Raw genomic sequence first — 22,392 nt, forward strand, 5'->3', positions numbered from 1 at the left:
TGGCTGTAATGGATCAAAACAGACAATATTTACTAACGATAGATTTGATTGTTACAATTAGTATTAGAGCCAGACAGAACAGTGTATAGTTGCAGAGCCCTTAAAAGGAGTGGATTGTGAGATTACACATTAGTTGGGAGAAGAACAAAACTTCTTCCTAATAAACACGTTTTAAAATTAAATTATGAGACTAATAACGAACTAAAACCAAGTATACTTGGTAAAAGTATATATGGTGGAGGATGAGTTGTAGTTTAACTAAAAGCTTTACAAAATATTCGGAGAAAAGCATGATTTGAAGTCCCACAATTTCCAAATTTTCTTCTGACAATATAATTTTGAAACATATTAGGCGACTTCCAGGTCCCAACAACCATTTCAAAGTATCAATGTAACTCGGAGAATGCCGAACTCAAACATGTTCATGGGTAAGAGTATGGTACATGAGATCTTACAAAGGAGTGAAAATGAGTGAAAAATCTACAATAACCACCAATATTCCATACTATCAGCTGCTATTACTGGAAGGTTGTTGCAAGTCTTTCAAGGCCTGTGGACAAAAGAACAACCCTTGTATGTAATGTTACAATAAATCTTCTAGAACAAGAGAGCAATTTTTCAGGTTCTCCAACTCCCTCCCTTTACCCAGGTATATAGACAAGAAACTTCTCCAAGCTTGCTAGTTCCATAGTTCATGAACATCTTTGCCTGAGTTCCATCTTCTTTTATTACAACACAAGGCTTTCAATTATAAAGCAGCAGCCTCACTACCTTTGTTTTCATACACTGGAAAAAGCGGCTAAGATTGATGAAATAATTTACGGGCCAGTGACCAATCCATCTTTCTTGAAAAAGTAAAAAACGGCGAGGCCGATCTCAGATCAAAATGTTGTTAGAAACATGGGGAAATTAGTAGCCATAACGCTCGTTTAATGTTGTCCTTCCATCGCCTGATTGTCCTGCAAATTGAACAGACAACTTAACGTTAGAGAGAACGATGTTTCAAACTTAATAGTAGGCCACTATATTCACTAAAGAAGTTACCTTCAGGAGGTACCCATGAGTCATAATCAGCTTTTGTATCTAGAAATGACGGCTTTTCGGGACCAAGTACCCTCTTGGACTTCTTCTCATTCTTTTTTGATCTGGTTCGACCTGTCGGGCGCTTGCTTTCATGTCGATTTTCCTCGTCATCTGATCCATGATACCCTCTTTGGTGCTTTAACAGCAAAGCCACAGCATCCTCTGCCTTAAATTCTGCTCTCTCTGCCTCCAAAGATGATGTCGACTGTTGAGAGGCATCCAAGTTACCGTCAGATTGATCTTCTTGCTTCCGTTTTCTCAAAATCAAACCTGGGGCAGCACTCTCAATCACAGAATCCACTTTTGCAGGCTTATTATCAGAACTCTGAAGAACATCTTTCCTGTCTTTGTAGTCGACAAAATCATCAGATTCTTGTATATCCAATGGTGCAGCATCCTTTTGAGTTTCCTCAGATTTCATTTCTTCGATGGCCCCAAGCCACTGAGGCTTAACAACAGTGTAACTGATGGTCTTTTTATCTTTTGTATCATCCACAACTTTTTCAGTAACTGACTCGTTAGATTCAACACTTTCTTGTGTGGTTTTCATTTTCTGTTTGGCATCTACCACTTGTTCTTTAGATTCATCGTTTTTTATTAGTTCCTTCTGTGGTTTCCCATTAATAGATGCAGGGACTTTAAATTTTTCAGGCTTTGCTTCTAGATTTGAATCAATTTTCTTGGCTGAAGTTTCCCTTTTCTTGGCTGCTTCTCCTGATGGATCAGCAATTTTCAACAGGTACAAAATTCTATCTAGTTCTGACTGAAGAGACGATAATTCGTTCTGTAGTTTGGTGGTTTTGTCAAGCACTGCCAACAATAATCAAACCAGCAACAGCAGTCAGAAGAAATGTTTTCTACTATTATGCAAGAACATAAGCAGAAAAATAGCAGATAATAGCTTTCAGTGAGTGTTACTCACAATAGTTAAGGTCTCAATGTCACATCCTTCAAATTTAAAAGGTAATATATTAACATGATTTTAATGTTTACTACAGAGAATTAATTTTTAGCTGCAAATACTGTTGGTAGTTATATACTATGCATAATCTATATGAGCATGGAAATAACAAAATAAGAAAGTAAAACCCGCACTCGAGCGAAAAAGGAACAACCAATACTTGTAAAACAGCACACCAAGGTATCTATACTTATGTCTGAAAACCAAACCTAGCTGAGATGAAAGTCCTGACATGTAAGCATCGAGAGCATCATTGCCAGAGTCCAAATCTGTATGTGATTCCATTTTGTTCTCCTCAATCAAAAGCAATCTTTTTTTTTCATCCATTTCTTTATTGATGGCATCTCTCTTATCAAGAAGAGAATCAGCTGTTTCAATTGATTGATTTTCACCAGTTTTTTTATTTGAAGGCTTCTTCGTGCGGTCATAGAAGTCGTCATCATCACTGAAAAAATAACAAAAAACAGAACATAAATTTTATGGAAGTCACTATGCATTCTCTTATATAATAAAAGGCCACCATAATACTAGCATATTGGGTCAATCGTATTCTACCTATCTCAATAATATAATTATAACATATCTAGATTTATAGTACAGAAGCATACGAATTACTAAATGATTCCCCCATCCCCCCTTCCCCCCTTCCACAACACTTATTTGGGACGTACCTTAAAAATTCTTCATCATTTTCCGTTCCTCCTTGCTTCTTACCAAGTGATCGAATCCCAGAACGAGCTCCAAGGCTTTCCCTAATACTATCATTCAGTGTCTCTTCCAAGTTTTCAAGTTCTTCCATGATCTGCCAAAATTATTTTTAGAAGAAGAGACAATTAAAGCGGTGCTGTGATAAAGTAAAAATAAAGAATCAAATCCTAGTACTAAAAATGGTAAGCATTGCATAAAGCAAAAAGAAAATAAATAAGAGTACTAATTCTCGGCTAGAAATTTTCACCTGAGTAATTCTTTGTTCATTCCTAGCAATCTGAGTTTGCTGCCCTTGCGTCAATCCACCTTGAGAAATGTCTTTAGCACGAATTGCATCAATTTCTTTCTTCATGTGAGAAATCTGTATCCAACATGCATGTAGCCCTTGTATAAGTGCACCAGTAAACATAGAATATATGATAAGGAAGAACATTCTAACAATATTTTTTTTTATCATAAAAACGAGTTTCTAGAGATTTATGGTGCTTATTCAACATCAAAGCTGTCATCCGCTAGAGATAGCTTGACAGCTAAGAAATAAGAGTCCTTGACATTCTTGTGTAAACATCTCAGTAAAATATGAGAAATAGAGCAAGTTAAGAGCATCTATAATATGTGCCACAGATGGAATAACCTCTTTTTAATGGTAAAGGTAGGTTTATTTAAGAAATCGCCATACCAATTACTGACAAAGTGATGATGAAATGTCTGCCAATCATTGAGTAAATAAAATAAATAAATTACAACGAAATGAAAAAGGAACAAAAAAACTTTGGGAAACAAAGAAAGATTCTCAAAGATAGTAACTTACATGAAGGCTTCCATTTTGGAATTTTGTAGTCAGTATTGCAACGTATAGTTGAGAAAATATCGATCTTCCCAAATCATTTAAAAACCAAAAAGGATGATATTGACTAACCTTTTCAGTTCTTTTTAAAACCTTTTCACGAGTTTTTTGCTGCTTTTCTGTAAGCTGTCCTTTGTATGTTTGCCATGTGACTTCATCAACTTCATCCTAAATAATCAGAACAGAGCAAGTACTCAGCTACCAAAACTCTAAATCAAGGAAACATGGTCAAGTTTAAGTATAACTAGTAATCTAAGAAAAATCTGACAAAGACCCTAAATGAGTTTTATTGTTGATTTTGCACAAACCTCAGCCTCTTCAACAGCATCTTCTCCCATGCCCCAAGATATTCCATCAGCGAGAGATGCTTCCTGTCGGGCTCGTCGAAGTGAAGCTTCTCGGTCTAGTGTCTGTTCTCGAATCTTAGCCTTTTTTATCATGGTCAAATCTGATTCCTGGTGTTCAGTCCAAAATAACTCAACTAACAACATATTTATTCAAATCAAGATCAAGTTGTAACTAAACCTAGATTTTAACTGAAAGCAACTGCATGCAAAGGCTAAAACAAGGATGCACGGCAACACACTAGAGTAAGAATTTGTAGCATTTGATTAGCTAAGATCCTAGAACTTTGGACATATTGTCTCCTGAATACTCAGGGATATAGTTGTACAGAACCGATCCTGTAGAAGTAGGGACATTAATTTGGTTAACATGTTTGTATATGTATTCAACAGATGCCATACAACAATGCTTCAACGCCTCTAGAATACTTAAACTAGAGTGTTATGTAAGGGTAGCATATTTGAAACTTATTTTCTGCAAGGGCCTATAGTTTTAATGAAAAAAGAATACACCAAAGAAATGAAATTTAATCCTTCAAAACATATTAAAAAAAACCAAAAAAAATCTCTTCAATATAAATAAAAGAGGATAAATACATAAGTCCAAATAAAAGAAATTAAGTATGAAACCCTAAAATGTGTTAAATAAATAAATACGTTAATAAACACATTTGTTTCCAATGTATCCGTGCCCTAATTTTCTACAACATGTCATTGTGACCATGTCATATTTGGGTTTTATACTGTGTTGGTCCTTCTAAGCTAATATTCACCATTCGCTAATCACCCTCTCCATATCCACATCAATGAATTTTAAAGTAGACCCATCCACATGCGTTTTTTAACATGTTACTTGAGAGAACAAATCTGGAAGATTCCCAAAGCAAAGGCGTAGTATGATGGTCCTTTTAAGGTCCTTCTAAGCTAATATTCACCATTCAGCAATCACTCTCTCCAAATCAACATCCATGAATTTTGAAGTATTCCAAATTCTTAAACACGCCTTACCATAAGAGAGAAAACAAATCTGGAAATGAGAAATTTACTGAAAAGGGCATAGTAGTTGACTAGAAGGAAAGGAACTGTCCATTATAATCAATGACACAAGCAGTAGACTGAATGGATACAGGTAGATTAGAAACAAAAGAACGGAGTTCCAATAACCTTTTTAGTGGTAAATGAAAAAAAAATGCTAAAGGAAGCTTACAGGTAGCATCAAATGATTTGGCCCTTGAAAAACGTACAATCGAGATGAACTGCAAATGAACATAAAAAATCAGAGTTTAAGCACAAGCTGAACTGAAGTAAGAGGAGATTAAAAAAAAAAATTAAGACTGCGAGCAATACAACCAGACAAATCAAGACAACATTGTCTTTTTTCCATGAATATCAAAAAGATTGGAGGAAGGTTTGAGATTCTTCCGTTTTAAGTTTGCTCTTGAAGAGCAAGCTCTAAGGAATTTTGTAATTATCCACCTTATAGGTGAATATCAAGGGAAAAGCACCCACAACATACTACCCTTCTAACCTACAAGGGTTCTCTAAGTCTTCCTTCGCAGACCCTTGAGCAAAGCTTTATTCGCTATAAAAGGTTTGAGCATACAGACTTCATAAATTACCTATCTCAATGCTTCTACAATGGTGAATGAATCATCATGGAATTAAAATCTAGTAACAATTATGGTATGCTCCCAATCTCTTCGTGAAAAATCTATTTATTCTTTATACTCCAATCTTTTTCCTCGAGTCCCCCTCACTTTTCCCCTAAATATCTAATTTTACCTTCCCCTGTATTCTTCTTCCCTTTAAAATTCAATCATTTTTGCTTGAATTTTCCACTCTAAAATTGTTCTCTTTATATTATCCTTTCCTTCTTCCCCATTAACCCCTTTCGCTGTTGGTTTCTTCCAAATTTGTTTTTACTATTTGTACCAGAGATTTCTCCTCTCCCTTTGAAACAAACCATTTCTAACCAAAAACTTTCCTTCACCTCCTCTTTACCAGCAATATTCTCGAAATCACCCAACATCACCCACTACTCACTCCAACCACCCTTGTTAACCTCCATCAGAACTGCAATTCATCTCATAACTCCAATGGAGATGGTAGAAATTTCCACGAACCATCTAGAAAGATTTTATTTAAGTTCTTGCCAAACAAAAGGTTCCGACATTAATTCCATCCTTGAAACAACTACTGTTCTACTGAAGAAATGCTTGTTTTCCCACTACAACTACTAAACGACATGGAATCTCAAAATGAAAAACTCCAATAATCAGACATTTCTTACTTTAAAAAAAATGGCTAATGAAGAGTTGCTTACTGGCCAAATCGAATGACATCACCAACATGCAAGTCCACAAAAATCCTTTTCTTCACCTAAATAAAAGAACGGAGAAGTTCATCAGAAGAGAAAAGAAAATTCATCCCACTTTATCAATCAAATATGGAAAAACAAGCAGAAAAAGCCATCGCCAGACAATAATAATAAACCTTTCAGGTTTTTCTAATAGGGAAGTTGAAACTGTGAAGAAGATTAAAGATTGATACAAATACCATGTACCAAGAATAAAAAGTAACTAAGAAAGATCCATACCTGATTCTTGTTAATAAAAGTTCCATGAGTACTTCCAAGATCATAAAGGTATGCATCTCCATTACTTCTAAACTGGAGAACTACAAAAGGAAGACAACATAGTAAAATAATACCATATTCTGACCACTTGAATTATTCTTTAATAAAAACATACAGTCAATATATCATTCAACTATATATAAGACCTAGCATCCTTGAATAGCTATAATTCTTTTGTAGAAAAATTAATGGGTACACCTTGGAAAATAATTTAATTATACTGTTTTCATGAGTAAAATAATATAGTAGTTCGTCTTGAATCATTTTAAATATAAATTTTAAAATGAGAAGTAAGAAAAATTGATGAAAAGAATATATAAAGGCAGGAAAAAAGGGCAAAAATGTCTAGTCTCCTATTCAATGTTCCTTGTAAGATTCAAGGATGATAAGGTGAATACTGTTTCTCAATCTACCTCCGAGGTCTTAATGTTGTAAGATATTGTTGGTACATTGCCTGATCTATCTTTCTTTTTCTATTTTGATTTAAGCAATTTACCCCACCCCAATTTTCACCCACCTCGTACATCTAGTTTTTACAACCACTGATGATATGAGAGCCTCGAGAGTGCTTCCTATCAACAATGATATCAATATCCTTACTAAGGATCAAGCCCTTATTGTGTTCTTGTTTCTTTAATTCCATAGTCATATGAAAACCCTAACCAATTATATAAGAACCCTTATGGATATGCAAACTCCTAGATCACAAGGATACAGAAATAGATCAAGTAATCTCTTAAATGTCAAAACCTTCAAATCAAGATGATTTCATCTCAAATGATTGAAGCTCTTGGGAATTCGGCCTAACAACCTAATTAAAGAACAAGACCATTAGATCTAACATTTCCAATAACTCCAAAACAATAAGGAATTACCCAAGGAAGAGTAAAATTTGGATTCCCTTGTTGATCAAATATCTCAAGGCAAGAAAACTTGTTTGAGATTCGAATCACTCCACAAGTAAGATTGATCAAGTCAAGCTTCAATGATTCTAAGTATGTAACCTAAACTATATAGAATCACAAAGAAACAAAGTTCTAAGCTAAAAGAAACCACAAATGCTCTTTTTACTACATTTTCTAAGTCTATTTTACAAGACAACATACATGGCTTTGTCTAGCCTCAAAATGAAGCAATTGACCTTCCATAAGGCATTTTAAGAGTTATAACTTTCATACTCTAGGACCATAATTAGCCATTATATAAATGCAACCTAAAAGTAAATAAAAAAGTCTTAAAATTGAAAATACACTAATGAAATATCATAAATCTAGATTTCAATCTTTCACCCAATTTTTAACCATCCAAGAATAAATGAAGCCCCACTTGAAGTAGCTTGAATCCATTGTAGCATAAATTCTTCAGTGTGACATTAATTGCCGCTTAAGCGTATCTTGTGGTAATGTGAACAACATTATTTTCACATCGATCCATCTTTCCCCAAACTATTTCACAAAAAGAAGCCTCACCAAACCTTAAAGCCCAAGGGTTGAGGAGAGCATCAAAAGCTCTTTAGATATTTAGACTCTTGTATAGGCATTCTACAATGCTTAGTATTCTAAATTTTAAGAAACAGGAATTTGGATGCTCACCCTTTGAGCAACCAACTTAATGGCCTTAATGATAACATATGCCTTACGGTTGCTAGAAATGATAAAAAAAAGTCTCATTTAGCGATGACAAATAAATCATGTACTATAGATGGAAAGTATAACATAATTCACAACTTGCAAGTTTGTCTTACAGAAAGCCACGATGTTGCTATCCCTACCACTGAAATAATAGCACTAAACTTCTATCTTTAAAGAGAGAGCGAACCATTTTAAAAAGAAGTCAAAGGAAGGTGCAACATCCAGAAAGCTCAATTTTCAATTGAACATAATAGATATTTAGATCTTAGCTCAAAGCACCTATATATTATTACTGTTTGTTAATTAAGGCAGCTTAGAACTAATGGAGAGTGGCGAGCCCTCTGACATGACACTGAGAAATGCATTGATAAATGTATAGAACCTTGATGATGCTAGAGAAACAAGGATTAAATCCTGTACATGTAAAGTAGTATGGAACCTTCACGATAGAATGCAATGATATTATAATAGATATGATAATTGATAGGTTCCTATGGTGTTACATGACAATACAAGTAATCCCAGGGAAATGCAATTACAGTGTGTGGAAACTTAACGGTTCCATAGAAACAATGATTAAATCCCGTACATGTCAATGATAATCGCTAAAAACTGTTGAACCTAAATTTACTACTGTATAATTTCTGCAATGAAGTTAATAAGCTTGAAAATCCTGTGATAAGAACCCTACACATGTTCATGTCAACTAATGTAAGTATAAGTGAAAAGTTGGCTACCAGCGTGAAATCGAGAAATGGTTGGATGCTCCAGAACAAAATCGCAGAGATCCACACGTCCAAACATATAAGCCCCCTTCTCATATCTAAAACCATATAAACAACTCAGTGACCAATATTTGACAAATAAAAGAATAGTAGGATATGATTTCATCAAGACCCAGTATGAGAAAAACAATATATCAGGCCGTTTCTCGAAGTTCCAGAATTTCATCTATCTTGAGAAATTAATATGAAGTTGTAAAAATTTCTTTCAAACATTCAACGGACTTACACATCAAACTGATCAATAATGCATCCATCCTTCAGAACCTCCAAATAGAAACGATGGGAGGGGGCTCCACTCCAAGAAGGAATGGTGTATGGCACCGCTACGCTCTGGGGTTGCTTCGGAGCCAGTTCCACAGCTTTATCAGATGGAGGAGCGTCTGGAGCCTTATCAACGGGTTCTGAAGCATCAGAATTGATCGAAATCACCGGTGATTCATCTTCTTGAGTTGCGGTCGGGGCTGGGGGGTCAGAATCGGGAGGAGTGGGATTTTTTGGAAGAGGAGGGCCCATGGTGGCCTTCGTTTCAGTTGAAGAAGAGGTTGAATCTCCCTCAAGGGTTCCGGCATCAAAATCCATTGGAGAAGCGGAGGAAGGGTTTCTAGGCGGTGGAGGTCCCATTGCAGTCGTCATCTCGGCGTTCTAAAAGTGACAGCGGGAGATACACTATGGACGAGTGGTTCTATGATATATAAACCTTCAGTGATCGCTGCCAGCTGGCGCTTAACTCGCCAGTCGCCACTCGCCGTCGCCGGAGTCGCCCTGTGTGTCCTGTGGTGAAAATCGACGTCGTAACTATGCTGAATTCTACACTTGGATTGGAAATTCGGTATTTTTTTTTTTTTAAGATACAAAAATATCTGACATCTTGAAAAATATTTTGGATCCAAAACATTAAAATTGATTAATTTTTAAAAATTAAAAAATACTTCATTTTCGAAATTTAGAATATTTTAGTATATTTTGTGATGCCTCCTTTTAAAATTCTAACAATTTAATTATTAAAAAACAATATTCATTTTCTTTTCGGAAATTCCGTAGGGTCAGTCATATCAATTTTAAAGTTAAACATAGTTCGTCTGAAGTAATTATATATTAGATAGACTCTTAAAAAGTTTCATATGAAACATGTAAATAAAGTAATTATATATTATATAGTCTCTTAAAAAATTTCATATGAAACATGTAAATATTGACCGATATGTTTAAAAAATTTGTTATATTGTAAAATAATGTCGAGATCATCAAATGTCAAATTTTGATTCCAAAACTTAATCCAAATTTTGGTAAAGAGCATTATAAGAATCCCCAAATTCAAAACTCCCTGCCGGATTAGTTACAAATGCCTTTTGACAAAGCATTTGAGGCAGTAGGTTCGAGTGAACCAAAAACCTATTAATAGATAAGAACGTATTGAACAAACTCACCTACGCAAAAAATCTCAAATATCCTTGATATCCTTGATCGTGAGACATATAATTGTCACTCTAAATAAAAACTATTAATATTGACATAATACAAGTAAGTGGATCGATCAAGTACCCCAACTCTAAAGAAAAAGCATTATCGATAGTCCAAGACCATACATATTGATAGATATAACTGCTTAGCTTTTAGAAATGTTCAAAATTATCATAACCACAACGTTTTGGGATGATAAATAAATTTTCGATGACTTTACCTACCTCTTCCAACACGCGTTTTTAATGATTAGTTTGAAGGTGAAATTGTGTGTTTAATTACACGACTTAATTCATCTTTCAAATCAATTTAACTCTCTTTTTCTAACTACTCGCTCATCTTTCAAATCAAAAGTACGTACGTACACTTCAAATCATTAGCATTCACGTACTTTGGTGTTTGATCGGCTTCGGAATACGACAACACAAAAATGTGTATAAAGATGAAGCTAGATGAGCTGACTAGCTGGAGAGGGCAAGCTAGAGAAAGAACCAAACCTTCCAAACTTCCTTCAGCTTCTCGTGTGTACATCTATTATAATACTATCTATCTGAGCTAAGATGAAGCTTCATTTTCAACCCCCAAAGGAACTTGCTTCTCTCATTTCCAGCATTTTATGACTAACGAGTAAGGAGATGAACTTGTATGGTTCCCTTCTGAACGGTACATCATGACAGCTTCTGCTACCAGAGCTCACCTCCCATACATAATTGTGTAATCTTCCTAATCCTACGAAACTCTATTGAACATAGTTTCTATGTAATAATCCAAGCCCACCGCTAATAGACTTGTTCACTTTAACTTGTTAAGTATCGCCGTAAGCTCTACAGTTTTAAAACGCGTTAGGGAGTGGCTTGCACATTCTTATAAGAAATGTTTTGTTCCCCTCTCAACCGTTGTGGGATCTCACAATCCACTCCCTTCGGGGACCCAACGTCCTCATTGCACACCGTTTTGTGTTTAGCTCTGGTGCCATTTGTAATTGTCCAAGCCCATTGCTAGCAGATATTGTCCGTTTTAGCTCGTTATGTATCGCCGTCAGCCTCACAGTTTTAAAACGTGCCTGTTAGGGAAAAGTTTCCACATCCTTATAAAGAATGCTTCGTTCTCCTCTCCAACCGATTTGGGATCTCACAATTCACCCCACATAGAGGGCCCAGCGTCTTTGGGTGTGTCTGGCTCTAATACCATTTGTAATAGCCCAAGCTCACTGTTAGTAAATATTATCCGTTTTAGCTCATTGCGTATCGCCGTTAGCCACACTAGGGAGAGGTTGAAAACCTCCTCGTAAATGATGTTTCGTTTCCCTCTCCAACCGACGTGAGATCTCACACTCTAAGAGAGAACATTTCTCCCTCCATTCAAAATTAGTCAACCAAAATTTCTCTGACATACAATTAGCACAAACCATTCAAAAATCGCTATAGATTCAGCAGGAAAAGAAAACAAAGATGTCAACTCTTTAGCACCATCAACTGCCAGTGAATGAGATATTGTAAAAGATTCAACACCATGAGCAATATAGAAGCAAAAATATTCTGAAAGGAACCATTCTGAATTTTGACACAAACAAAGGAATTCATTCATGTAGCCGAGTTTTGACAAACGGACAACACTTTAGATTCCAGCATGGAAATATGCTTATCAAGCATTGAAATTACAGCTTCAAATTCAGTCACCTGATTTTCTATTTTCTCAATCTGGTTAATGTACTCATCAAAGCCACCACTCTTTGCCTTCAATTGCTCCACAAAAACCCTCATTCCAGAAGCCACATCGCCAAGACCTTTATACTCTTCTGCCACCCTGAGATTCATCTTCTCTAATAGTGCCAGCTGATTACTTGATCCCTATGTATTAAAATAACATACCCACCATCAGTAATCTACCAAAAATTGATTCCCACATCTTAGATTCATCGACTAAACCAAACCTTAAGTTTTATCATTGTTAAAGATCAAATGAAATTTTGATAGAACATTAGAGATAAATTTCTAGAGAAGAAGAGGATAGTGAAAAAATGAAAAAGGTCATTCGAGGTCAGATAGATAGCAGGGAAATGGGTTGATGGTTTTGACAATCGTCTTTCGTGGAGGATTGTTGGGAGGGAGTCCCATATTGGGCAATTTAGGAAATGATCATGAGTTTATAAGTAAGGAATACATCTCTATTGGTATGAAGCCTTTTGGGGAAGCTCAAACAAAACCATGAAAGCTTATGTTCAAAGTGGACAATATTATACCATTGTGGAGAGTTGTTATTCCTAACATGGTATTAAAGTCATGCCCTTAATTTAGCCATGTCAATAGAATCCTTAAGTGTCGGACAAAGAAATTGCTAGCCTTGAAGGTGTAGTCAAAAGTGAATCATGTGTCGAACAAAGGGTGTACTTTGATTGAGGGCTCCAAAGAAAGGAGTCGAGACTCGATTAAGGGGAGGCTGTTCGAGGGCTACATAGACCTTAGGGGAGGCTCTATGGTATACTTTTTCGAGGGGAGAAATGTTGGGAGGGAGTCTCATATTGGCTAATTTAAGAAATGATCATGAGTTTATAAGTAAGGAATACATCTTCATTGGTATAAGGCCTTTTGGGGAAGCCCAAAGCAAAACCATGAGAGCTTATGCTCAAAGTGGACAATATCATATACCACTGTGGAGAGTTGTTATTCCTAACATGGTATTAGAGTTATGCCCTTAACTTAGCCATGTCAATAGAATCCTTAAGTGTCGAACAAAGAAATTGCTAGCCTCGAAGGTGCAGTCAAAAGTGACTCATGTGTCGAACAAAGGGTGTACTTTGTTTAAGGGCTCCAGAGAAAGGAGTCGAGCCTCGATTAAGGAAAGGTTGTTCGAGGGCTACATAGACCTCAGGGGAGACTCTATAGTATACTTTGTTCGAGGGGAGAATTGTTGGGAAGGAGTCCCACATAGGCTAATTTAGGGAATGATTATGAGTTTATAAGCAAGGAATGCATCTCCATTGATATGAGGTATTTTGGGAAAGCCTAAAGCAAAGATACGAGAGCTTATGCTCAAAGTGGACAATATCATACCATTCACGAGGGTCGTGATTTCTAACCCTTTCAACTACTCAACTCCAAATCCAACAACAGTCAAAAGGCACCTCAGAACCTCAAACACGGTCGATTAATTTACCAGACGTTAATAGTATTCAATGAATACGCTCAACCAAATAGTTATAAGAACCAATTCAATGAAATAATTCAACACAGTGAACAACCAATATAGCCAGAGAGCAGAATCAGTGAAGCACAGAGACCCAAAAGGAAAATTTAACGATATAGCAAAATGGAAACTAAGAGAATTAGGGCTTTGGAAGCTAACAAGAAGATCCGATTTGATCATTTCGGATACACTGGTGAAGAATTCGTTGAGCGACTCGGCGAGTTCGTCACTGTTCGGCAATTGTTGTTCCTCTTTCTCGGCCATGAAATAAGATCACAACGGGGACGCTTGCAAAATACGGTACCTCAGGCCGCAAAACCTTCCCGGGAATTGAAATCACTCGCCGTCGCCTCGTCGGAACAAAGAACTGCTACGGGATTTTTGCGAAAAAAACTTATAATTTAACCAAATTTCTAATAATCTTCTTATCAATATTTCAAATTTAATTATTAATTTGGCCCTTAATTTCACTTTAATCTCGATTCTTTCTTTTACTTTATTTTATTACAATATAAAAATTTCATTTCTGCAACCCCACAACCGAGCCGACAACCAAAAACCACGTGTCGCAATCTAATAGGCTGTGAGAAGAAAGTCCTTCCCGAAATGCCACGTCGGAATGACCTGTCATTCTAATAATATTTTTCATTAAAAATTCGTTTTTAAGTTGTGATTTTTTCCCCCTTCACCTCCTGTTAAATCCCTCTGGTCCCTTAACACAATTCTTCTTACCATTGAAAATCTCGGGGTTTCACAGAGGTATTTGTCTGTTAATTTGCGTTTTTTTTCCCTTTCATTCTTTCTTCCCATTCATCTTCAAGTTTCTTGCGTCTTATCTTTTACTGCTTTCGAATTTTTCTCGTTAGTTCTATCGAGAAAGTGACTGAAATGTTATGATGTGTGCTTGTTGTTTCCCCTGCTTTCTTTACATGCTCATGGGGTTATGGTTTCTAATTGCCTGGGCTTTATCGAAGAGATTTTTTGCGGGAAATTATGATCTGGGTCGTTAGAGATTTGATGATCATATGTGGTTTTGGCGAGAATTTGCACGACAAATCTAAATTTGGATGATACTGGTCGGGTTTCAATGTTTGTTCATTGAGGATTCTATATCAGCATTTGATAGTTTCTTTTGGGTCTTTTTGTGATGATTCTGTGCAGTTTAATGTTATGGGTCGTCATTTATAGCCGAACTTGCTCACACTATTCATTTCTAGGGTAGTTTTGGGAAGGGTATCTTATTTTTTAAGCAAATGCACTTATCCGCACACCCAATCATTGAAAAGAACATGGTTAGAGTGAATTATATTTAGTTTTGGGTTAAAATTTTCTTCCATCCTCAAGCGAACAGGAAAAAACTGTGGAAATAAATAACCCTTTGTTTAGGGAGACATGGATTAGAGGGCTTCTAGTAGGGAAGTAGTTATATTTAAAAATGATTAGGAGAAGGATTATAATCACGTTGTTCACGTTTATTTAGAGAAGAACTTGTGGAAACAGGGTTTTGGGATTAAATGTCATGGGTTGGGAATTGTTTTCAGTTGTAGGATAATCTTTTTTTTAAGAGGTACTCGGCAAGATTATGCCTATTCTTCAATCCTTTTCCTCGTGGTTGTGGACATTCTTACTAGACGAGCATCTACAGGAGTGGACAGAATCTAAGGTTGTGGACATTCACATCATAACTTCTGATTTGTAAATAATATTATCATCCTTGCTTTTGGGGGGGAAGATTCTTTTGTTAATTTCAATAAAGTTTTCCTAGTCTTTGTGCCCAACTCCAATCCTTGGCTTGATAGGAAGAATTGTTTAGAGTTGGTATTAACTGTATCAGGCGAAAGCTTGATATCTGGGCTCATTTGGTAGGGTGTGAAGCCTTTACATTGAATAGCTTACTTCTATCTTTATTCTTTAGTTGGGGAAAACCTTTGGTAAGTTTTGATTTGGGATCATGCAGTGGAAAATGTTCAAAAGTATCTCATTACAAAATGAAACTTTCTTCTGTTTGATTTTCTTTTGGGTTGGTGGATTAACTTTGATCCTATATGTTATGATTGGGATCCAATCTATTTTTTTTTTTTTTTCCTTGCTTTATGATGTCTTCCTTAGTTATTCTATCTATAAGGCTTTGGGGAAATCTTAAGGTTACGGGAAGGAGTGTTGGGGATTTTGAACAAGAAACACAACTTTTATTGAAATAATGAAAAGAGACTAATACTCAAAAGATAAAAATGAACAAAGAAAAACAACAAATAAAAGCAATTGTAATGGAAATTAAAAGCATCCCAATTTAGGAATTGAGCAAAAGGCTTTGAGGGAGAAGACCATGTATAATCCTTCAATCTTGCAGATTCAAACTGATTAAACAAGGAAGATGTTTTTCTTATAAAATCCTCTGATTCTTTTCCATCTACACTTATGATTTGAGTGCTTTGGACATGCTTAAACAAAGTAACTTCAGTTTTGTAAGCAAAAGAGGATCAACAATAAGTTGAAGAGCATTATCCTTTAACTCACCCACTGTGTTTTGAATAGAGAAAGATGCTTGAACCAACACTTCAACAAATGAGAGCAAACAAAAAGGATATGAAAAAGGGAAGTAATGACTTTATGCTTATTTGACTGATGAGTAGGCTACTTATTTGACTGACGAACAGATGCCTACGTATGAAGTATTTAAAGCCACATTTTATAGGTTAGGTGTTGAATTTCAAACTGAATTCAATCTCTTGATAAATAAGTGATAGCAAGGACTAAAATAATCTATAATATGCACTCTGTTTTGGGATGAAACAAAATATTTGAAAGTTGTAAGTTGAGGGTTTAGGGAGGGGATTTGGAATGCATTAGTGCGTAAGTATGGAAGTCATTCTCAAGTCTTGAAATGTCTTCGGCCATTATTGCTTGCTAGGACATATCTATCGAGAACCAACCTATGAGTTGATTCTTTTTTGAAAATAAAAAAACTCCGATCATATTAGTGAGACATCCCAAGCATCCTTTCATCCGGGCTCTATTGAGACATGAAACTTCCTATGCTCATGCTAAGTCATTTATAGATATTGTATTGAATTGCGGGTGCATATATCAACTTTCAATACATGAGTTGGGGCACACTGTGCCATTCGACGCTGTCCTTGAAATATCTATTTCAAAGGAGGAGGCCCAAGATACTCGTCTTGTAATGTTCGTCCATCTATAACATACGTATGTGTCACATGGTAGCTCACTAAGGCGAAAGGGCTTAGGGGTGGAGAAGAGCTGACATAGTACATTTTGAGGCATATTTGGACCGGTAGGAGTATGCATGATTTTGGCAAATGATTATATAGCCTTGTGGTGTCTGATTAACACCAAAGTTGGCCAGCATTCGTATTTCTATAGATGGACTCAACTCCAAAGCTGCATGACAAAACTCATATTAGAACCCCAACTTTCGAGGTAAAGGCTCAAGGCCCTACTCGACCCTTATTGAGACTGTCTCCGACGTCGACATGGTTTCCTTTGTCTTGCTTATGTCTTAGCTTGACTTCAATGCACACTTCATATGGTGTGTGGACGATGCATTGTCTTCCTCGATCGCATTATGACAATTATCTTGTTTTGGCTCTCATGTGACCGGTTAGGCGCCACTTTCGTGTTACTACCTTGTCTTGTCTGCACGTAGGATCACAACCTACTATCTTCTTAGTATGGTTGACAATGGACAGTCTCCCGTAGTCTAGTACCTAACCCAAAAGAATCCTACCAAAGAAAAGATAGCTCCATGTCCATATACCCACCACACATTCTAACAAACTTTCGAAGACTCCATTACCCTTTTTATCTCTCCTATAGTACCCCATTCTTTACCTGGGGTTAACATTATGAATCATGATCGTAATGCAGACCATGAATACTATTTGAATTCAATTTGGAGGCAGTATGTTACAGCACCCAAACAATTTCAATCTCAGTTTTCTTATAGATTGTATACAAAATAATATTTCTCCTTCGCACAGTCATCTGTGCTGCCAAACATAATTATTTCTCGAACATTATGTTGTAGGCTTGTAGCTTGTTAGACAGAGAGAAAATTTTCATTGAATTTCTTTATTGGTTCCCTGATAGTTTGCTCTGTTGTGAGTATTTCTTACACAGAAGTTTTTGCTCCATTTTGACCAGAGGACAGAAAAAAGCAGTCTAAAAAAACTTGTTTGTAAGCATTGCACTATCAATATATGTGACTGCATCATATAACAGATGTGTACTAGTTGGCATTCTCGGTCTGCTTTATCATTGAGGATATGGTTAGTTACTTTTAGTTTACTTTTAAATTTCTTGGAATAGATAACCAAACACTTTTTAGGTTAACTCCAGCGGATCACCTCCATGTCTTGTTTAATTTAGGGATGGTATTTATTGGAAGGTTGATGCACCCAAATGGGTGAGGGAATGATGATCTACCTTCGACTACATTGATCTTTTAAGTGACTTCAGTCCTCCATTTGGTTTATTCACTTTATTCAATATTGGAGAGAGTGGCATTACTTTTTACATTTGAATCTTTTGTGCAAGTTGTTTTGCTGGTCTTACATTCAATACTCGTACACAGGCACAATTTTGTCGCTCTTGGGTCTTCTTTTTAATACTGTTGGCTATACAGGTCGCGAACAACAGGACCGCAGGACTCTTAAATGGATACTGATGCTGCATCTGAAGCAAGCACATCTGTCATTTGTGATAACGTTAGTGTTCTTGGGGCAGATGAACATGACAGTAATTCACGTGCTAGTGGAGATGCAGCAAGTGGCAGTGAAGTAATAACCAGGTTGGAATTGGGTTTGGCACGTGCATCAGAAAAGCTAGTAAACTTAAGTGTTCTCATGATGCATATTGCTACAAGGGAAAGTGAATTTGAAGCTTTGGCGTCTGAGAATGAACATATGTTTGACGATTCTATCGAAAGAGCATCAGAAATTGATCTCCTAGCTGGATTTTTAGATTCAGAGGTGGATGAAGTGGATGGTTTCTTGGCTAGGATCCAAACTGATATTTTCCATGCTCCCGAACTGATATCTTTCTGTAAAATCTCCAAAGAAACTTCCATGTACCTGGAAGAAAAGTTGCAAGATTCTGAAGAATCCTTAAAACAATCACATGAACTGATCTCTGATATTAGAATTCAGTCAGCAAAGTTACAGAAGAACTTGCGTTATTATTATAATGGTAAGTTTACAACCTGTTCGAATATATCATCACAACTAAACCACCATGCTAATACAACTTTTTGTTATGTCCCCCCATCCCCTGCAAAAAGAAAAAAGAAACAATTATTTCCGTACTGCACCTAAAATTTTGAGGATATTCTCAGCTTACCTAAATCTATGCAATTAACATGTGAATATTGACAGGAAATGACGGTAGGGGCACAGACTCACCAGACAATAATCATTTGGTGGAGAGGAACCCTGTAATAGACATGCGAACAGCTGAACATCAAATACACATTCTAAGGATGCTGGAGAAATCGCTGGCTAGAGAGATGGATCTTGAAAAGAAACTTATTGAAACAAGTCAAATCGATGATGAACTGCAACTGAGGTTACATTCTTCACAACAAGATGTTTATTCTTTGGAGGAAGAATTAGAAGATATTTGTGGGAGGGGTTTTGAGGCAGAAAATTTATCAGAGGTCCTCGTAGGTATGTCGAAAGAATTACTCGGTCGGCTTCAGCTTCTACAGTTAAATGTAAATGGTTCAATGCAGAGGGAGGCTGAGTTGAAATCAAAATTTGAAGGCTTCATGGAACAACTGAAAGCTAAAGATTGTGAACTGCTTAATTACAAGAACATCAATGCCGAGCTGAAGAGCACTTTACATTCTCAAGCTAATGACTTGAATTCCAAACTGAGAGAAGCTGAAGAAAATTTGATTGTTGCCAATTTTGAGACTTCCACGTTGAAGGAGAAGCTACACGAGAAACAGCTCAAGGAATCTGAGGAAATTGAAGCACTTAAAAGACAGTTGAGGGAATCAGAATTGCAACTTCAGCAGGCTGTGGCTTCTGCTGAAGCTAGTCATGAGAAGCAAAGCATGCTCTATGCTACAATAAACGATATGGAAAATTTGATCAGGGATTTGAAATTGAAGGCTGTGAAAGCGGACAGTAGAGCGGATCACGCCGAGGAAAACTGCATCCTATTATCTGAATCTTATGCAGAGCTTAATGAGGAACTGAGGCTTGTTCGTGGTAAACTTGGTTGCTTGGAGACATCTTTACAGCAGGCAGAGTATAGAAAGAAGGCTTCAGCAAAAGACATTGATGTGCGCACTAAAGTTATAACAAATCTGGCTATGCAATTGGCTATTGAGAGAGATCGTCTTCATAAGCAGGTAGAACTCAGATTTCATTTTGATGTCGTCTAAGTACTTGAGTATGCCCTTCTTAATGTTGTTTTTGTTTTAATGACTAGAATTTTTACTTCATTTTATTTTTCAAAAAAACTGTTTTCGTGAGGCAACGGACGATCCACTTCTATATTGATCTTGTCCAAACACGAAAGGACAATCTTGTGAGATCTCACGAGAGGGGAACGAAACATTCTTTATAAGGATGTGGAATCCTCTCCTAACAGATGCATCTTAAAACCGTGAGACTGACGGCAATACGTAGTAGGACAAAGTGGACAATATCTGCTAGCGGTGGGCTTAGACGGTTAAAGAAGAAGAAGATCAAAATAGCAGTGTGCTAACTTTACGTCTTAGTATAAACTGGTCTCTTTTGAGCTTCCAGACAATTCCATCCGGTTTTCCAACATACTATACCGGTCTTTTTTGCAGCTTTCTTTTTTAGCAATGGAAAACAAATTGTTGACCATGAAGTTGCAGCAAGCAAATCAGGATTCGGTCGTTACAGATCACAGTGACGCCGTTGAAACTAAAGAAACTGCATCCAAGCAAGATTTTTCTACTGCTACCGCTACGACTACTACCTGTGCAAGAGAAATCGAGGTAGATGAGACGATGTTCTCTGCTGCTGGTCGTGAGGTAGTATTCGATGGTTTATTATTAATTTCTGACTTATTGGATGTGGAGACCATCTTGTTCATTTCTGCTTATCATAATAGACTTCCAAATCTTTTGAAAATCTCAGGGTGATGTCTCTGATACGGGAATTTCTGCTGCCACTGGATCTGACATGGAGACCACAAGAAGAATTGATGTAGGTGTTTTGAGCTCAAAGCATATATTTCTAGTACTGCCCCTTTTAATCATAATTGCTGCAGTTTTCTTGTCTACACTTCAAGATTAGAAACTTTACTGAACTAAAAACAGCCTCATTGGTTAAGAATAGGGTCATTTCAATCTGTATCCTGAAGCACTAAAGAACTTATTAACAGGGAGATTGGCCAAATTTTGGTGGCTGTATAGAACTTCGTAACGTCCTTGGTTGAAACGGCCTTCGAGTTTCGTCGACCTTCAATATAAAGATGAGATGAGAACTGACTGAAAATGAGGAAGTAGTGTGCTGCTAGGCTAACCATATGATACTTACATGGATTGATGAATGGAGGAAAAGGAAGCAGTTGCTGTAACTTGATTGCTATGCTAGTTTTGATCTCTCTCATTTGTTTTTCTTTCTTCTTTCACCGCTTCTCCTCTCTGGAAAGTGGAAAAAAGACTGTTCAGTACTCAATATAATAACAGTTCTTTTACTTCTAACCGCTGTTTTGAATCCATTACATCGAGTGTCGATGTTATTCGTCCACTACCGAGCATTCTTTCGGTCTTCTTTCGTGCTATGGAGTGAATTGTTTGTTCTTAGGAGAAAAGTTTATTAGTTTTAGGCAATCAATTGATGGGGTGTAGATGTCTGTGCAGGTTCAATGAATGGTATGCAAAAACTGTATATCTAGTAGAAAGTTTCTCGAACATCGGACATTTGTATATCGAGTTCGATGTTCGTTCGTTCGTTCAATGTCAAGATGAAGACCAAGATGATCTACTTCAGAACATGTAGTGGAAAACGAAGCTCTAACACCACCTCTATTTGAGCAATCACATACAAAATCTTGTAACTTCGAATGTTAAAATCTTGGGAATCAATATGAAAGATTTGAGCTGATCTACATAGCTCCTTATGCACTAATTGTTGTTGGTTCTTCCATTAATGATGAAGCAAATGAAAGAGGGGCATAAAACAGTTGAAAGAGAGAGATGTTGGTAGGCAAAATATAAGAAGATAAGAACAAGAGTAGGACAAAGAACAAGTGGCAAAGGAATGTCGATGCAAAAGGGTGCATATAAATCACAACCATTATACATCACCATGATTATGATCATACTTGTTTTGTTTTTTTAATTTAAAAAACGAAATAAGTGCATTCGAACTAAAATTTTAATGTTGATGTTCCGATGAAAATTTTAACAATAGTCTTTGATTACTCTCGACTGAATGTAGTTATGTTTGTAACTTACAGACAAAAATCGATTCCTCTGTTGTTGATCTAATTAGCTATTTCCTTTGGTTCTCAAATTCTACGCTTGCTCCGTAAACTATACTTGCTGTCTCCTGAGTCTTATCTCAACTTGTGAACACTTTTCAGTTATGTTTTGTCATTTTTTTAGGATGTAATAAAATATTGATTCACTCTTCATATTGATATCGAAATATAGATATGTTTTGAAATTAGACTAATATTTGAATGAAATATCCGAAAATTTTGCAAAATTTCTAAGGGATCATTCAATCATACTTAAATTTAATG

The 22,392-nt window shown here is 36.4% G+C and overlaps 3 protein-coding genes across 6 annotated transcripts; 1 reads left to right on the forward strand and 2 right to left on the reverse strand.

The window, feature by feature from the left end:
• Nucleotides 1-384: 384 nt before the first annotated feature.
• LOC111492794 (kanadaptin) lies at nucleotides 385-9,827 on the reverse strand. Its single transcript, XM_023142249.1, has 12 exons — nucleotides 9,221-9,827; nucleotides 8,947-9,032; nucleotides 6,540-6,619; nucleotides 6,267-6,322; nucleotides 5,151-5,199; nucleotides 3,908-4,054; nucleotides 3,672-3,767; nucleotides 3,000-3,113; nucleotides 2,716-2,846; nucleotides 2,254-2,489; nucleotides 1,045-1,893; nucleotides 385-959 (listed from the first exon to the last, which is right to left on the reverse strand). Exons 1-12 carry the CDS (start codon nucleotides 9,625-9,627, stop codon nucleotides 910-912), a joined length of 2,301 nt encoding a protein of 766 aa, XP_022998017.1. The 5' UTR covers nucleotides 9,628-9,827; the 3' UTR covers nucleotides 385-909.
• Nucleotides 9,828-11,970: 2,143 nt separating this feature from the next.
• Nucleotides 11,971-14,067, reverse strand: LOC111492648 (biogenesis of lysosome-related organelles complex 1 subunit 2). Its single transcript, XM_023142035.1, has 2 exons — nucleotides 13,801-14,067; nucleotides 11,971-12,305 (listed from the first exon to the last, which is right to left on the reverse strand). Exons 1-2 carry the CDS (start codon nucleotides 13,903-13,905, stop codon nucleotides 12,039-12,041), a joined length of 372 nt encoding a protein of 123 aa, XP_022997803.1. The 5' UTR covers nucleotides 13,906-14,067; the 3' UTR covers nucleotides 11,971-12,038.
• Nucleotides 14,068-14,327: 260 nt separating this feature from the next.
• LOC111492646 (WPP domain-interacting tail-anchored protein 1-like) lies at nucleotides 14,328-21,773 on the forward strand. Of its 4 annotated transcripts, none has more exons than XM_023142034.1 (6): nucleotides 14,328-14,400; nucleotides 18,287-18,849; nucleotides 19,035-20,017; nucleotides 20,465-20,671; nucleotides 20,778-20,846; nucleotides 21,506-21,773. In XM_023142034.1, exons 2-6 carry the CDS (start codon nucleotides 18,318-18,320, stop codon nucleotides 21,512-21,514), a joined length of 1,800 nt encoding a protein of 599 aa, XP_022997802.1. In that variant the 5' UTR covers nucleotides 14,328-14,400; nucleotides 18,287-18,317; the 3' UTR covers nucleotides 21,515-21,773. The 4 variants fall into 4 exon arrangements, with proteins under 4 accessions (XP_022997802.1, XP_022997801.1, XP_022997798.1 ...); XM_023142033.1 differs by lacking the exon at nucleotides 21,506-21,773 and adding an exon at nucleotides 21,025-21,346; XM_023142030.1 differs by lacking the exon at nucleotides 21,506-21,773 and having other exon boundaries at nucleotides 20,778-21,346.
• Nucleotides 21,774-22,392: the final 619 nt, after the last annotated feature.

The sequence above is a fragment of the Cucurbita maxima genome, unplaced genomic scaffold (genome assembly GCF_002738345.1).
Source record: "Cucurbita maxima cultivar Rimu unplaced genomic scaffold, Cmax_1.0 Cma_Scf00018, whole genome shotgun sequence".
Lineage (NCBI taxonomy): Eukaryota > Viridiplantae > Streptophyta > Magnoliopsida > Cucurbitales > Cucurbitaceae > Cucurbita > Cucurbita maxima.